Raw genomic sequence first — 18,587 nt, 5'->3', positions numbered from 1 at the left:
AGTTCTCTGTGCTATACAGCAGGTCCCTGTTTGCCAATCATTCCATATATCACAGTGCGCATTGTTTCATATTTTTAATCTAGCTATTTTGTTGATCAAGTGCAAGAGATGATATGGTCCATGTTACTCCGTCTTGGTTAAAAGTGGAAATCCCAAATAATTTTAGCTAGAAATAATATTAGATAGAAATAGCACAATTATCTATTTTTATTAAAATATATGATACTGAGAAAGGGATATTAGATATCATAGGCACACTGTCTACCTGTTTTATTCCCCTAATAGTGTAATCTAGTCATTCAGATGGCCCAGTGGTTCAGTGGTCTAGGACCTCTTAGAGCTTGTATTCAAATGATAATTTATCATCATTTTTTGTCATAGGTATTTATTCATACATATTATTGAATGTTTTATCTCAAAAACATGTATGGGGAATAGATTATACATTTTACAAAAATGTTTGCTCTAATAAAGTAATTCCCTGTCTCACTTTTAAACACTATAACATTTATACAATTTAATTGATGGGAATTATAGAAAGATGTCTTAAAAGGCCAAAGATAGAATGGTATTTCCAAAAGATTACATAATCAGAAGGGAAGGGGAATGCTGGATTCCAATTCTATGTTACCCACCTGTTATAAATACCTTTCAAAATACTGTAAACTCTTTAGGTTGGAATAGTGCTTTATCACTGTATCACCTCTTCACCCAGTACACTGTTAGGCCAATTTGATTGTAAAATAATTTTTGTTTAACCCTGGAAAACTCTAAGGGTTCAGTTTTGAATTAAATCAGTTTTGAATTAAACTTGATTTCTTAGGTGTGCTTGCAGCTCTGAAAATGTGGTTTCTTTTTGTGAAGAAATTGAATCTCTTTAATTTAATGGAACATAGTGGAACAGACAGTTTCCTTTTTCCTATTTCCCTTTTTATTTGAAAGAAGGCAGAAGACTAAAATGGTCCTCTTTCTGGCTGTATTTCTCTGCACCATACAGAACTGCACTTCCTGGACCCCTGTGCTATGTGACCTGTTCTGAACAATGACTTGTGAGCAGAAAAGAACTGTGTCAATTTAGAGACAGACCATTTAATTCCCAACTTGAGGCCCACCACTATTCTCATTGACCTCTGGCACAATGATTGACAGGGTCAAAATGTGGACTGTTCATAGTGACAACAGGCATAGACCCTCCTGCCAGCCAGTGATGAAGAAGCAGAGAAGCAAGAAAGAGAATTTCACTATTTTGAGCCATCAGAATTTTGGGTTATTTATGATTATAACATAACATCCTGACCAATCTATTTAATGTAAATGGATAGGAAAAAATCCTATGAAACAAAAAATAAAGCCTTATTTAGATAAACTAACAGAATGACCTAAGGATTAAAATATGCAAATACTTTCACTTAAACATTCTACTCACAGCTTGTAATCCAAGAATTTGAATTTTTAAAATGTGTGTTTTGAGACTGTGTCCAAAACTAAATATTAAGCCTCAGGCAGTGAGAAAGAATCTCTACATGATGGCAAGGAGAATATGAAGGTTTTAAGAACCTTAAATGTAATTTTACCTAAATACAATAAAAAGGTTGATGGTATTGCATGAACAATAAAATGTTTATTTTATTCAAAACAATCACAAAAAAGCCTAGTACATATTTCATATATCTCTAATAAAAATTTTTTTGGCTTATTCCTATTGTTGAAAGAACCATTTTTTTGTGTGAAACCAATGAAATTATAAAGATAAATTAATGCATCTATGAAAGGAATGACAGTTATGTTTAAAATAAACAATGCTTTTGCACTAAATATATTTTTAAATCTCTCATTTTAGTAAAGAGCACTAGAGAATATTAGAAAATGTACGTGTTCTATTTTGGGGAAACATAGAAGAGTATGAGAAATTTTCTGTCAAAGTAATATTTTCATTACTGTGAGTGGTTTAGCAGAATGTTTACAGACTAATTTGGTTTTTTGTCAGCTTTTAAAATGCCTTCATGATTTGTCATTTCTCACAAGTAGCTTTTTAATAATTTAAACTATTTCTTTTGTCTCTGGTGCATTTAAGGAATGTTTTTTCTATCCATTTAGATAAATTGTCACTTGACAAAGCTCTGTCCTCATCTCTGAGCCATTCCTAAACTCCAAGTTGATTTTATGCAAATGCTTATTTTAAAATAATGCAGCAATATGAAATGCAATAATTACAGGCATTTTCATCCCTATTCCTATAAACTTAAGCAGCAAATGTTTTAAATTGTCCCTATTGTCTCTTTATAAATTTGCTACATGTCTGTGACCATAAACAAATGAATTGTGTCTAACTTCATTTTACTTATTTCTTCAGTACAGTTCTATATTGCTGCATTGTCCTCCCATCTCACAAATTTCCCATTCTCAGCCTGACTTGAGATTAAATCTAAAATACACAGGTTGCGGATTCTTAATAAAGCCCTGGATATGCCTCAGTATTTCTAGTAATAATAAGAAGCAGTCATGTGGACCACAACTTCACCAATCCAATGACTGGCTTTGGGAGTGAATTCAATTTTCTCTGGAGCAGGTTAAATGCTAGAATGACTAAATATAATTTAATCAGTTCAAACACTATCACAAAGAGGATGGTTTTCCTTAGAGTAAAGCATCAGATCAGCACTCTCATTATTTTTGCCCAAAGTATTACAATTGCTAATCTTTTGTCCTTTCATCTTTGCTGTCTTCTGGGCATCATCTGCCTGATGCAGGAGGAATGTGTAAACATGATCCTGTCTTGCTCATCATTAACAGTATGTGAAGTACTTCATGTTGACTGCAGGCTAATGTCCAGATTTCTTAGGATCACTTTCAAGATCCTACATGATCTGTTTTCAACATACAGACTCATCTGTAATGACTTCCGTAATCCTTCCAGACAGAGTTAGTCATCCTTCCTTCAAGCTCTTCATTGTCTGCATATTATCTATTATGTCACTTGTCTCATTTGAGTCTAATCATTTTATACATTTGTCCACTGGTCTGTGATTCCTTAAGGAAAGAAAGTGTATTGTAGTCAACTTTATATCATAGGTGTCTCTCACTGTCTCTCATGCATTTCTCATCTCTGAGTTTCCTAGATCCCGCCACAGAGGACTTGACAGGAAAAACAGTAACAGTTAACAATAATAGTAGCAGTAACAATGATAGTTTTTGTCCAACCCTTGCTATTATCAGACATAATACTCTACAGAGTGCTTTGTATGGATTATCTAATTTAATTCTTATTAACACATTATGAAGATGGTATATATATATATATATATATATATATATATATATATATCTTCTACCTTGCCCCGCATGAGAAAACTTGTCTAATAGAGGTTAAACGACTTGCCCCTTGTCACACAGGGCATAAGGGGCAAAGCCATCATTTAAACCTCAGCAGTGTAATGTAGAAAGTGTGATTTTTTTTAATATTTGAATAATAATTATAAGCACAATGTGATTTAATTGAAAAAATTAATTACAGACATTTAGGTAAAGAAGGTAACATTGCTAATAGTCTACTAATTAGATTAAGGCCATTTAAATATAATGTGTGTACCTAATTTTATATGTACACACTGTACATATAAGAACAGATCTGAGAGCTGTATTTCCCAGGTATAGAGTACACTCTGAATGGGGTATCAGTGATAATTAAAAGGTTGAAAAAACAAAATTCACATGTGATGATTTTATTAAAAATCATTTTAAAATATCTTAAGTTGTAACAACAAACTATAAGCTTCATAACTCAACAGAAATAATGTTTCCTAGGGAATTTTGATCATCGCTGTGTATTTAAGAGATTGTTCTTGCCAAGTATAGTATCATTTACATGCCTTTGTCTAAGATTGAATTTCCCTAAAGCAGATGCTGTGACAAAATTTGTCTGCAATGGTGTTAAATAGGTCATCATAGAAAGTACCCAGGGAAGCAGGGTGAAGAAGTAAGGTGGGGTAGAGAGGCAGCCAGTAAAAGGGGTCTTGTCCTGATGCTTATCCCTGTGGGCACCTGCTGTTCCATCTTGCTAGGAAACCCTGGGAGATGATCTAGAAAATACCTCACAGATGTTCCCCATAGGACTGCTTCTTTCCCAGCTTCATTGGTAGGCACTTGCTTTAGGTGCATGCATTTCCCCCAGACCTTTTGATCTGCCTTTGTTCAGAGATGAGAGGAACACCCAGGTGGCTGTCTGCTGGTGCTTATGGGAGCATCCTCTTGGCAGGAGCTGGAATGGTGATGTCAAGAGGGTGATACTGGTGCTCTGGCCTCAGTGCTAGAGCCTATCACAAGCCTGTTCCTCTAGTACATCATGTCTTTATCTTGAGCTACACCCATACACACACATGTAGATAGAGAATACATACATACACATGTATACACATACATAGACAGATGTGTATATCATATATACAATCGCTATGTTTGTTACTGAACTCAGTTTTGGCTGCTTGCCCCTCAGTAGCCAATAATTTCAGAGGCAAGTGTCATTTTGAAAGGAAGGGAGCTTCAAACAGGAAAGCTAGCACTCTAGAGAGAAGTTGGACTCTTGTCCTAAAACCAGCACTGAAAATTCTGCTCAGCCATGATGTTTCTTTAAAGGACAAAGGAGGGTGAATCTTAGTAAATCATTGAGGCAGGAGTTTGGGCATGCTGACTGGCTGGCTCTCTTTTCACCTGTGATCCTACCCACAGGATCTGCCTGCATGCTTGCTTAAGGGGCTGTTGGGGGTAGAGAGCTAGTCATTCTTTAAGTACTTAATCCTTCATTGTTCCATCTTTTAATCTAGGAGAGAAAATCAAAAGGTTAGACAAGGCATGGAGTACATTCAGGAGAGCGTAAGTCAGGAGGTGGGTTAAATTGCTTAGGGATCTCATTCCTATAATTAGGTTCTTTTAAGGTTAGAGGGGGAGAAAAATGGGCAAACCAGAAAAGGGGACAAAAGAGCTGCTTTCACTTTCAACTAAACATCATTTTGACACTTCACACTTAATGTGGTCAAAATTGAACTGACCGTTGTCCTTAACCCTTTCACCCTTCAAATGCAACCCCCCACACTGTGCTCAGTCTGTATTTCATAAGATCAGTTGCCCAGTCCTCCTTAACTCCTCTCAGAGGGTTACTAAGTCATGTCAGTTTTTTTTTCCTAAATTTATCTTGAACCTGTCTCTTGCAGGCCACATTCAACTCCCACTTGCATTTCTGAAACACTCTGCAGATTGGTTCAGAGGCCTGTCTGAAATTCCGGTGTGGCACCCTATTACACGTCTGTGTATCAGTTCCCCTTTAAAACTGCAATTGTCTCTTTATCATTCTGTACCTTCTGTTTAACCATAAGCATTTTGAAGTCAGAGACAAGGGCTTGATCATTGTTTTAGCTCCACTTTGGACCCAGGCTTTGACCCTCAGCAAATCCTTGTGACTTGAGTGCATGAAAGAAAAAAATATATACTTTCACACCCCCTGTGTGGTGATACTTTGAGCTCACATACACAGAAATTATTGAAAACATGTTTACGAGGGCAAGGCTTTTTTTGCATATGGTCAGTCTTGCATCCTCTTTTGTCTGCCTTTTTTTCTGAATGGATCGTGTATAGCTGTTAAACATCTCCTTAGATCCATAAGCCATTGATTGCTTATAGTTATTACTCTGAATGTAATTGTGATTTAATTTATAAGCAAGTAATGTGTACAAGTTCTCCTCTTATGTTTAAAAAATAATTTGGCTTCTTGAGAATATCAATTATATTCCCAAAGCATTTTTAGTTATGAGGTTTTTCATTGGGAGGTACAATTATCCTGAATATTGATATAGGAAAGCACATTTATCACAGGCCTTTGCCTTTCCTGAGAAGAATGGGTGATTCTACATAACTATGACTAGGTGTGCTGAATTTCTTTAGCACTCTTTTTCCAGATTTGTGCATTATATATGAAAGCACTCATCTTACTACACTCTCTTAGAAATCACTGACAGATCTGTTTCTTATATTGCTTTTTGAAGTCATTTTATGTTATCCTAAGAGGAACGTCATGGTTTTTTTCTAGTATTTTTATGCCCATTTCATGGTGTCATTTTGATGTTTTTTTCAAGTCTTTTCACTGTATTTGAAAACAGCAAAATCCAATTTCATTTATTCCATTTTAAGACTCTTTTCGCCCTTAGAACCATAAATACTACCTACCCATGTGCTTGAAACATTCTACAACCCAAACTGATTAATTAGGCATAAATATTACAGAAGTGAAATTTCCAAAACTTTCCAGGAAACCCATATAAACGTTTCCATGGAAATGGAAATGTGTTCCATGGAAATGGTGTTGATACATAGAATTTAGCCTTGATACTATTAGATAATAATGGGGAAAGTATATATTAGCAAGAGTACCTTTCAGCGCACTTCTTACTTGTTTGTGAGTCACTGCTATAAAAGAGGATAATTATTTCATTAAGATTTAGTATGTGAACAACAAAGACATTGTATATATAGCACAGGGAACTATACTCAGGATCTTGTAATAATCTATAATACAAAAGAATCTGAAAAAGACTATGTGTGTGTGTGTGTATGTATGTATAACTGAATCACTTTGCTGTATACTTGAAACTAACACAACAACGTAAGTTAACTATACATCAATAAAAAAGAGTGAATGTGAAAATAAATCAGTAATGAATTCCATGGGTGGGTAACTATGATGATGTAGAAGCTCTGGCTGGGAAAGTATTATGCAAAGTATAATTTCCACAGTTGGCTGATAACCCAATAAATCAAAAGCAGGATAAGACATACTACAGTTTGACATCTGACATGGCTTTCCCTTCCTCCATCGTCTCTAGCTGTAAGCACAAGATGTACCTAGAAAGGCTGCCAAACACCAGCATCATTATCCCATTCCATAACGAAGGCTGGACGTCACTCCTACGTACCATACACAGCATCATCAACCGAACCCCAGAAAGTCTGATAGCAGAAATCATCCTGGTTGATGACTTCAGTGATCGAGGTAGGATACTGTTAATTATATTTTACGTGATTCTCTTATCACCTGCATAATCACGATGGGCTTTTAAAATAAGGCAGGTGATTATTGTGATGATTTCTCTCTGAAGCTGTTTGAAAGGTGTTTATGAAGTTTTGTGTATGTTGTGATGTTATGAGTTCACAAAATGTTGGCCAAATGCGAAAGGAATTGGATAAGTTATTGGCGTCATTTGGGGACCTATAAGAAATTTGCATTATGTTTCTGTTGTAAATTGGGCAGATGTTGGCAGAAAACCTCAAATTCTCCCTTCAGCTTCAGGACAAATATTGTAAAATATATATGGTGGGTGCATATGAATGGTGAAATGCTCCAGGAGAACCATAAATCCGTTCCCTTCCTGAAAAGGATCTGCTCTGTTATTTACTGGTGTGATACATGTGCTTGTATTACTTCACAAATACTGGAAATTATAAGTAGTGAAAATAAATATTTTTACCTGGCAAATTTTAGCAATTTTATTATATTGGAAAGTAAAACAACAACAAAGAAACTTAGAGTTACAGTGTATTAGAAAATTTGATGAAAGTTTTAAGAATCTTTACTACTCTGATGAACATAATTTGATTTATAAATCAGGGGAATAAGATTATAGAAAGTTTCGTGAGATTAGGACTTGATAAATCATACTCACTCTAAATGTGGAAATTATTAATACTGCAGGGAAAGTAAAATTCTTCATTCCTGGCTGGTGTGAGTGGAGAGGCAGAAACTCTTTCCGAACATACTTACCTACTTGGGGATACAGTCTACTTTCTATTTTGTTGCATAAAGGAGTGCTGCTGAACTGCTCTGTATGTGTGTAAGAAAGAGTAACAATAATGCTTCATAAGAGAGTGCATCTTGAGATCTTATGGACTAACCGAAGTTTTGGAAATTTCCTTTGCAACAGAAACATCCTTTTCTTCATAGTACTTAAAAATTCTGTAAAAGTGAAACTTCTTGGTGTGTTAGTTTTGAGGTTCTTTTAACATTTCTGGTCTGCAGTGATTCACTTCAATTACTTATTCAAGGTTTGCTTGATTGTTCATGTATGTTGAAGTTCATATGACAAAAGCAAGGTTGTCTATCATTCTGTTGAAATAGTGAGGTACCGATTTGGTAATTTAGGTTGATTTCAAAGCAGTGTTTGCCTTGCATTGCTTAGGTAGATATGCATTTAATAAGCATCTAAATAAACATTGAATAAGTACCTAAAATTAAATGTATTGTTTAAAATTAATTTAAATAACACATGGATTGCTTTTTAAAAAATTTTTAATTGAAGCTGCTTGTTTCAAAGTAGTCATTATTACCTCAAGCTAAAAATAGTCATTTCAAATGTTAAAGCTAAAACTTTGCTTTTAAATATAAAGACGGAAAAAGGGAATAAAGATCCAGGAGTGCATATCACCAAATAAATGTTATTTTTTGGTTGACTGGTCCTGAGAGAAATAAGATAGTGAATCTTTGGAGAATTTTCTACATAATTAACTTTGACTTGATAAACTATTTCCTACAGCAGACTTTTGACCAGGGGGTAATAGAGTAGGAAACACTGGGGAGCAGAAAATTGTGGATGGTAGAGCATTTTTTGCTGAATATTTCTCAAAGTTATTTTTCAAATGAAAGTCATTAAAGAGGGAGAAAATAGTGGCATCCACGTTTGTCTTGACTTCTGTTTATTGTCATAATATCAGCTAGGTGGATTCTCCTTCTGTTTGTAAGTTACCTGGGAAGGAGGTGTGTTCCAGGAGGCTGTCGATGTCACCAGTGTTCGTGAAGTGAAGTGATACAAAAAGGATTAGTTGGGGGGCTAACGGGGATTTTGACTTTCCTAGTGGGCATGTTTAAGGATAATCATTAATTTAAAGTTTTCATAAACCTTTCATTGAAGTGTTCTCTTCCTAAGAACTATCAAGTTGAAAGCACTATTTTTTGATCATTAAACTTTCAAAAGGAAATTTTTTTTGAATATTGTGTTTCATTTGACTAGCCTGACTATGTGTGTAAGAGGAAACATGGAAAGAAATATATGATAAAATACTTCCACGATCTCTTAGAATATACATGATTCTGAAGTTGTGTGGAATAGGGGAGATTCTCTTTCCAAGTTTTTGTTTCAGGTTACAGAACCTCATCTGATAAAATATGAGGGTTTTGGTGAATCTGAAATCATCACTCATGCTTTCTAACTTCCAGGAAATCTAGAAAATCAACATGATAGACACAGGTTAGAATCCTGATACCAACTGTTAGCTATATGACCTTGGGTAAATTGAGCACTTGGTGTCTCAGATTTCTTACCAAAATGGCAATGAGTAACTTCTTAATTATCCAAGTACCTCCCCCTTGGGAGGTGGTGATGGAGATATCCTTAGACAAAGGGGCTGTGCCCCAGGGGAGGGTAACTGCTCTCAACTTCTGACTATTCCTTGCCAAATATGCTCCTGAAACATGGAACTCGTGGTCTCCATACTTTGTGAGGAGATGCTCTCCATTTAATTAATCATATTTATAAGAATGAATGAATGATTGAATCCATCCATCCATTCCTCCATCTATCTGTCTATCCATACATCCATCTATCCATCCATCCATCCATCCATCCATCCATCCATCCATCCATCCATCATCTATCACCTGTCTTTCTCTCCCCTCCATACCCCTATCTCCAGAAGGAACAGAAATCAGTTGGAGGGCATATGAAGAAAAAATTGTGGCAATTTATGAAATGTTGGAAAATTAACATTTAAAAAAACATATCCAATTTTCCCAATAACCATGTTTTTATACAGATATTGAAGAAAAGTTAAATTCTTAATTCTGTCAAAAGGAGGATAAATAGATTGGGTTACCTCCCTAAATTATATGAGTGGCCTTACATGTGTGTTTATCAAAATTCCTTTCAGGACTGTTTTTACTATTACAAAAGAAAGAGGATATCACCAGGCATCTTGTGTTTACTGGGCCTCCAAGACAAAGAAGTTGTCTCAGCTTTTTATTCAGATATTATGTATAGCCACGCTGTTAAAAATCTATTATACTTTATGATTTAAAAAAAAGCAAACAGAAATCCAAATCCTGTAACATGTAGAGTCTTTTTCCACCAATTCTTTAAATATCACGTTAAATAGGCTAGACAATTTTAAAGTACAGGCAAATACAGGGGATTTTTTGGTTACCTTTAGGAAATTATTTCTGAAATGCTATACTTCATATTTATTTTCAGAAATATACTCCCTGTTCCAAGTCTGTTCAGTATGTATTTTAACACCTTTGCACTGTAGCTCTTCTGAAGATTCTTTAATATCCTTTGGCTAAAGGCAACAAAATTTTGACAAGACTTAATCAAGTATTACTGCTTTATATTTTATGTCCCCCAGGTCAGTAGAATAGCTGTGCATGGGAAAAAAAAAAAAAAAAGGAGAGCCAAAATGTTAGCCATATTAATAGCACAAGTGTAATATCCCTTGGAATTCATAGTTCCAAAAAATATAATCATCCTAATGATTGGTGAGTTCTGTAGTACTGGTTTCATAACAATAGAGAAAAAAATGCAGAAGTATTTTAGACTTATAGAATAGCTATAAATATTGGAAGATGATTTTTGAAAATCTTCTTGGATTTACCCAGTTGACCCCATTTTCAAAATGCTTTTTAAAAAAGTGAACATTCTGGCACCTCTCAGTTTAGCAATTCCTCCTGAAGCAAGCTTGGTAAAAGCATGTTGTTTTAGCCTCAGAACATAAGCTTACTGTCTATAAAAACAGGAAGGTGCAAGCCTGCAGGTAAGTTTTCAAAACCAACCCCATGTTTTTGCTATCTGAAGCTTCCCAAAGTGAGTGAATATATATATTTTTTCCAGTAAGCTCTCAGAAATACATTTAACAACTTAACTTGAGGCCTATAACAAGGCTTCATGATGACTTTAAAGCAGGACTAATCCTGGGCTTATCTCCAAATTCCAGGCAACCTTCACTGCATCCACATGGAAAATGTTGAAATGTGTCAGCTAAGCTGGGGCTTAACCTCAGAGAGAGGGCATATTTGAACCTGACAATTCTCTAAACTTTGTGAGCTTAGAAGAATTCAAGTTCAAGCTGAGGAAACTCAAGGGAGAGTTTCTGACATGCTTCCTTAATGCAGGTGTGGAGACGCAACTCTGCCCTGGGTGTACACACACAGACACACCAGCGCACACACACACACTCTTTCTCTTGCCCCTGCTTGTTTCAAACTTCCTGGACAGGAAATGTCAGGAGCTGAGTGTTTTGGTTTCACAAAGACCTGTTAATCATCTCCAAGTTCTAGTTAGAGGAAAGTCAGAAGGTTGAAACCATCCTCCTCATCTAGCAAAATCAGCAACTTTAAAGAAATCCGGTATCTTCCTGTCAGAGTGCATAGACCCTTGAAAATCAAAGTGTGGTCCACAGACCAGCAACGTCAGCACCACATTGACACTTATTAGCCATGCAGACGCTCAGGTCCCATCCAGATATATCAGACTCTCCACCCCAACAAAATCTATGTATAATTTTTATGCAAATCAGGTTTCAGAATAATTATCATGTGTCTCCAAGTTGGGGTTGCAGTTTCCATGAGTAGTGCAGATACGTAACTTGCAGAACTTCAAAATTCTATTTTTTATACTTCTTATTATGACATAATTTTTTCTATTATTAGTTAGCATTTAACTGATGCTGGATTTATAAATCTATAAAGGAAAATTTGGGATGGGAATTCTATAGCATTATCTCTACATTATTTTATGTAATGCTCATTATTACATTTCTTTGATAGATTTTAGCATTTTCACAATATAGCATTTACTCTGCCTTCTTATGAACTCATTTTATAGCATTTTATGTTTAATTTCAGGTTACTGTTGTTATTCCTCCCTTGCCAATTTTCATTCTTTGTTATACAAATACTCCTTTCAATATTTTATAGATGTATTTTGCTTTGAAATTAGTTATTCAGTTTCATGCCAAATTCAGAACCCATCTATAGATACACAGAATTTCTTTAAAGATCCATACTACCATAAAAATCTTAGTCTCTACACATTGTTGAAAGAGCTTATAATTCTTTAAAATAGAGAGACTATTTGAAGTCATTTTGCAAGTGGTAATGACAAGTCTTGAATTCTTGAATTTCAGGTTCTATTTTACAGAAATATATACTCTCCAAGTATACCATTAAGGAAGATTTCCGTAAGCAAACAAATCAGTTAGTACAAGTTTTACAGCTCTTCAAAGGTGGAAGATATCATTGGTGTGAAAAGGTTGTAAAATAGATGAGGGATGGTAGTGCAGCTCTATTTTATACGACAAAATACTAACACTAAAGTGCATGTAAAGATTCTGAGATGACAGTCGACAAAAATGCTTTAGTGCTGGTGTCCTTTCTGATAGTACACTAGACTGAAAGACAAGCTATTCTTGGGTCTCAGATTTATTGAGAACTGGTACTCTAAATGACCCTTGGACTTGTTGAGATTTATTATTCATATTTTAAATTATAAGGATCACCACATTTTAAAATCAGAACATAAAATTAAATACAAATAAGTAGCTGAAACTAAGAAAGTATTATAAAATTCAATTCTACACTTTTCTATTTAGAAATTCATCATCCTCTTATATAGAATTGAAGGAAAGCTGTTCGATCTCCAGTGATAAATGTGTATATCATGCTGCATAAGGATGAAATGCATGGTTTTCATGGAATGGTTCTGTTTTACCAGTTATTTTTGCCTTTGTCCCTGAGAGGGAGCCCAGGGTGTGGAGTGGTACTGGTTCCCAGGCGAGGGGTCTAATTGGAGCTGTAGCTGCCAGCCTACACCAGAGCCACAGCAACATGGGATCCAAGCCACATCTGTGACCTACACCACAGCTCATGGCAACACCAGATCCTTAACCCACTGAGCAAGGCCAGGGATTGAACCCGCAACCTCATGGTTCCTAGTTGGATTTGTTCACCACTGAACCACAACAGGAACTCCAATCTTTATGTAATGTCAATAAAAACTATTTTTAAAATATTCTAGTGTAGAATTTGAAAATACAGTATCAGAATGGACCAGGCTGAGACTGAGTTTGAACACAAAAATAAGTACTTCAGAAAATGTAGAATGAAAAGACACAGCCTAAATTCCATTGTCTAGTTGGGCTTTAATCAGGGATCACATATAATTTTAGAAAAAAATTTCATGGTTGAAAAAATTTATCATTACTCTCTTTTTCTTTGCCATTAAAAATATTTTGTGTATGTAAATGAATGGAATAAATCAAGTTATAATGCTGTAGCTCTATTGTGAGGCCTTTAAAAATACCTGTATAGAAAATGTAGTCAAATTGAGGATTATAAATATTTATATTTCCTCTCTTAGTTGCTTTAAAATTATCTTGCTTTTAAATTTTTTAAATATTTTTATTTTGAAGAAATGATAATCCCATCTAATTGTCATTTTTCTACCTAGCACTTAGCTCTTTCACAGTTTCATTTTCTTAAATATTAGTTTGAGGCATAGGAAATTGTCATTTTTTTGTAGGACAGAAATGGTTGACTGACAACCTCATGTATTTCATATTTAATAACCAAGCATCTTAAAAACTTCTCTCTCGGGATTTAATAATTATTTAGGGCTCATGTTTTACATCAGTCCTTGTAAAGACAGAAAAGGATAACACCCATCCTCAGGTAGTGGGTAAGCCAATCAGGTTTTCCAGTTGCTTTTTCTGGATGAAAGCTCCGCATGGTTGAATCAGTATGGGTTTGGCATAGAAAGAGATGCTTCTTTTCTCAGCAAAACTGTTATGGCTCACCAATGTCACAAGGCATGACTTGCTCAAGAAAAATAAATTGTGCAATTCATTTTATGGCAGATTAAATCCCATTTATTTCCCTTTCAGACAGCTGTCTTAAGTAGGATGTCACTCATATGAAACCATTTTTGTGGATCTTGGGCTTCAGATCTTGGGTAGCATGGCTTTCTCTACTTTCTCTGATGAAATAAAGGATTGTGTTGTATGATTATTCCCCTTGTCAGCAAACCTCAGCTAGTGAGCTTTAATAATAAAATGTTTGGGATTTCAAACAATTCTTTTTGATGTCTAAACACCCTTCTGCTCTTAATTTGAAAAAAAAAAAAATCACTGCATTGCCACAATGCAAAAAAAAAAAAATACAAATGCAAATATGTCCTCCTTTATCTTGAGTTGTAATATTTACTTGGAAAATGATCAGTCTCTCCTCAGTCAAGGCTTTTGAAAAGCTGACAAGCTTTAAACATCAAATGGATCTGTATTTATGAAACATATTTTAACAAAATTCTCCTAACAGGAGTTAAGTGTTTTATGTCAACTAAGGAGCAATTCCACAGTAGACTGGTAGGATCTTTGAGAGGAAGGAGTTGCAGGTGACCTGGTACATTTGTAAAATTTTATGGATGAATGAACAGCCTCAGAGAGGTGACATCTTAGGTCATACACTAGGTCAACTTTATATGCTTAGATAAATGGCAGATTACCTCAAATGGGCAGTTTTCTGCTCGACGATATTGGGCTCCTCTCCTCTACAGTTTCCTCAGAGGTCTAATTCTGAGAAATTAGAACCTTCTCATAAGTATCTTTAATTTGATAAAACTGTACTACAGTTGTATAGACACTCTAAATAATTGGATCTAATTTATTACCCATTTTCACTGCGGGATCAGGATCATAATAGAAACCATCACTTTCCCGTATACACACATATATTAGCACAGGGAATTCACGAGAAAAAATAATGGCTTGAACACACAAATTCCAGTGTCCATAATGGCCTTCTTGCACTGCAGGGAGCCAATCAGATCTTTCCTTCTGGAGAAAACAGTGCTTCTAATAGTCTGAAAGGCTCACAAAGTAATAAAATGGGTCATAAAACATAGTTAGATATGTTTCATGTGGCTTTCCAGGCAGATTTAAAGCAGAATTTATGGAGGTAAGTGAATGGATGTTAGGCTGGCCCCATGTAGGTCATCTGGTACTGCCTTTATTCTAGAGGTATTGTTCCAGGTTTAGGCAGCCTCACGAGGCTGTCTGACTTCACAGAAACCAAGATGCTTTTGAGATTGCCTGGGACCACTCAGGTGTAAAATGCCCCCAGACAATGAGGATCTTTCTGGAACAGAGAATCTGGGCTGGGGTGGGGGGTGGGGTGAAAGGACAGGGTGACTAGGTAAATATTCAGCATTGGATTGGATACAATTAAATACACATCATTGATTTTCCACTTTTTTCTGCCTTATCTCCAAAAACTCTATGTGGGATATTTAATTACAAGCCACTTTGGAAAGCGAGTAGGTACTTCTGACCCCAATCTTGCAGTGGGACAGTGACAAAGAAAGCTTAATTGTTGAATAAACTTAAGCTCTGTAACTTAAAATTTTGATTTTTGTGTATTACATTTCTGCAGGATAGTTAAGGCCACCTCCAGTCTTAAGGAGATAAGACTTTGGGTTTGAAATAAAATTTAAGCAGTTGATTTTTTTTCAGGTTTGGTACATTTTTCCCCCTCTAGTTTTGCTGATTTAAAACATCACTTCTTAGACAATAAATGAAAAGCTCTATGAAGAAAAGAAAAAGTGTGTTTATTGTATGGTGCTGAGTATTATGAAATTATAGATTCATGGGATGGAAAGAAATACAGCAAGTAGTTAACAGCTGGTTAGAAACAGTCTTGAATTCTAGCCCTAGCTCTGCTACTTCAGGCACGGGGACTTGAGAAAGGATTGGCATGACGCTAGATTACAGAAACAAGAAACAATTTCATTATTTTTTTCACTTTATAAAATTATCTATAAACTGAAAGGTTAGGAAAAATAAGCCACTCACTATGGAGAGGAGATAGCAGGATAATCCGTGACTTCTTCAAATAAATTCATGCTTCAAGGTCTAAACGGTCACAGTGTGCTCAGAGAAATTACAAAATTTATCTTTTAACCATGAATAATCTTCATGAAATGATGATGAAGGAAATAACTTCCCAAGAAGGGAGGCAGATAAATGTAGTGTCTATATCTATAAAAAGACTTATTTCAGGTTCCAAAGTTCAGTGCACTTGTTTATAATCTTTGGGAAAATATTCAAGTAATTGCATTAGTAATAGTACTGGGCAGTCATACTCAGAATAATACTCATAGTAACATGGAATTCTGGGAGTCAAAACAAGTTTGTTAAATTTTAGTCAGACATCATCTTGGGACTGGGGCTGGGGACTGGGGCTGGGGGCAGGTGTGACTTCCAAGCTCAGATTCTCTTAGCACTGGGGCTTCCTCCCCACCCCCAGGGGTGACTATAATATAAAATCCTATGAGACTCAAGAGACCAAACTACCTGGTGGTTCCAGGTAGAGCAGATGGCTTTTCTAGGCCACTCCTGTGAACATGCAAGGTCACCTCAGACAGCCTGGCACCAAGCAGCCACTATGTGCACTCACCTACAAACCCCTCTACCAAAGGGGAGACACACACAAGAACAGGTGTCTCCACTGAAGGAGTGGCTGGGCTGAACCCAAGATGCCCTGGTAAGATGATTCTTGGTGGCATGATGAGTTCTGGGGAATCCCTGGACATAGCGCTTTTACTGATCACTGTCTTTATGGAAGCTGTTTTCTTTTACTCATGTCCTTATCCATCAGGAAGAAGCCCTAAAGACCCCCCAAAGGACTGGCAGTCCTGACACTTACCTAAGACCTCAGGTGATGAGGTCATCTTATAAATCACCATAGATTCCCTCCTGGTAAAAGGATTTATGAATCAAAAGCAAAGTCATTCTGATGGGTGGGGATACAGGGACATAGAAACCAGATCTCCGTTGATGTATCTGTAGCTTTTGGGCAGCAGGCAGTCAGCCTAAAAGGAGATCCTAAAAGAGATAAGCTCTTCAGTGATGCATCATTAGGTGTATACCTCCCTCCATCAGGAATGCTTTCTTTTCTTAACATTTAATTTTTCTTAAAATTTAATTAAAGTAGAGTTGGTTTACAATGTTGTGCCAATTTCTGCTGTACAGCATAGTGACCCAGTCACACACACACACACACACACACACACACTCTTTTCCTCCTTTTATCTCCCATCATTTTCTGTCCCAAGAGATTGGATATAGTTTCCTGTCCCAAGAGATTGGATATAGTTTCCTGTGACATACAGCAGGACCTCCCTGCTTATCCATTCTAAATGTAATAGGAATGCTTTCTGATAACTGGCAACGGGTCCTAGTCAGTAAGGTCCATTCATGATGACTACCTTGATTGTCGCCAGATAGGATTTTGGGAACTACATACTCATCCATGCAGTGACATGACAGCTTTCAAAAGTGTAGAGTATAGTTATTTAAAACTGTGTAGTTAGTAAAAAAAAATTTAAAGGAGTCCCTGCCCACTTTTTTTTATTTCTAGGGTACAGATAACTTGTTCCTCCTAAATGAACAGTATTATTGCTGAATTGTAGTAAGACCACATTTACTCAGGGTCAGGGAACTGGTGGTTGATTCCTAAAATTGAATCGTCACGCACAGGGGAATCGTGAGGTAACTCCACTTAGGACAGGAAAAAGAAGGAGACAAAGATAAAAGAAAAAGACTACTGCTTCTGAACTATCTGTGATGGCTAAAAAATGTAAGATATTACTAGCAGGTAGAACTTGAAAGAGAATAGCAATGGATACCTTCAATTAAAATGCCGTTCCTTCATATCAGACTGTCATCCAAAAGGCAAATCTACTGTGTGTAAAAATTCCGCCCCAATCCAGGTATCAAAGACTGAACTTCACTGCAGGCCTGAGGCAATTACTTTCAAGTCCTGAATAGAACTTTGCATTCAGTATCTTCAGCATGTTTCCTAATTTTCTTCCTCTGTCTCTCTAGGTAATTGAAAGAGGGGAACATACTCCATGGTTTAATGTATTGATCCTGGATGATTCAGGATGGTGTATAAAATAACTCAGCCAATGAAAGTATTATGCCAAACATATGTTTCGAGTTTTAGGAATGCTGGCCACAGTATCTCTAAATTTTGTCTTTTATACCTTTATCTGAATTTGGAAGGGTAATCTATTTTGCTCATTTTAGGTAAAACTCAGAGCATACTACAGGATAGTTAAATGTTATGGTCAACCCAAACCCTTAGCACTGTAGGTTGAAAGCTTCAGATGACTTAGTATGAAGAAGGCTCTTTGCTGGTGAGACATTCATTACAGGGCAGCACCAGTAACAGGTATAGCACATGATTTTTTCAATTCTTTAAGCCACTTTCCCTTTCAGGATCAGAGAAGGTGTGCAAGGGAGCTGAAATCCCATGTGCGAAAAGATAGCATGTGTTCCTCTTACATTGAGTCTCAGGATGGCATGGGATGGGAAAAGAAATATGTGTTGAATATATTTGATCCAATGCTGTATATGAAGGTTCAGAATTTTAAGTAAGAAGTGTGCAGAGAAATATGTTTCTTACTTGCTTATCCCATAATCAAAATGAAAGGAAAAAATAT

The 18,587-nt window shown here is 36.0% G+C and overlaps 1 protein-coding gene across 1 annotated transcript in view; it reads left to right on the top strand.

Moving 5' to 3' along the window:
• GALNTL6 (polypeptide N-acetylgalactosaminyltransferase like 6) overlaps window positions 1–18,587 on the top strand; it is a 1,218,638-nt gene that overhangs the window by 525,167 nt on the left and 674,884 nt on the right. The window contains exon 4 of the mRNA XM_047761406.1: window positions 6,873–7,039. Coding sequence (XP_047617362.1) covers window positions 6,873–7,039 — 167 coding nt within the window. The remainder of the gene's footprint in view (window positions 1–6,872; window positions 7,040–18,587) is intronic.

The sequence above is a fragment of the Phacochoerus africanus genome, chromosome 15, assembly GCF_016906955.1.
Source record: "Phacochoerus africanus isolate WHEZ1 chromosome 15, ROS_Pafr_v1, whole genome shotgun sequence".
NCBI lineage: Eukaryota > Metazoa > Chordata > Mammalia > Artiodactyla > Suidae > Phacochoerus > Phacochoerus africanus.
This window is presented reverse-complemented; position numbering and strand designations above follow the sequence as displayed.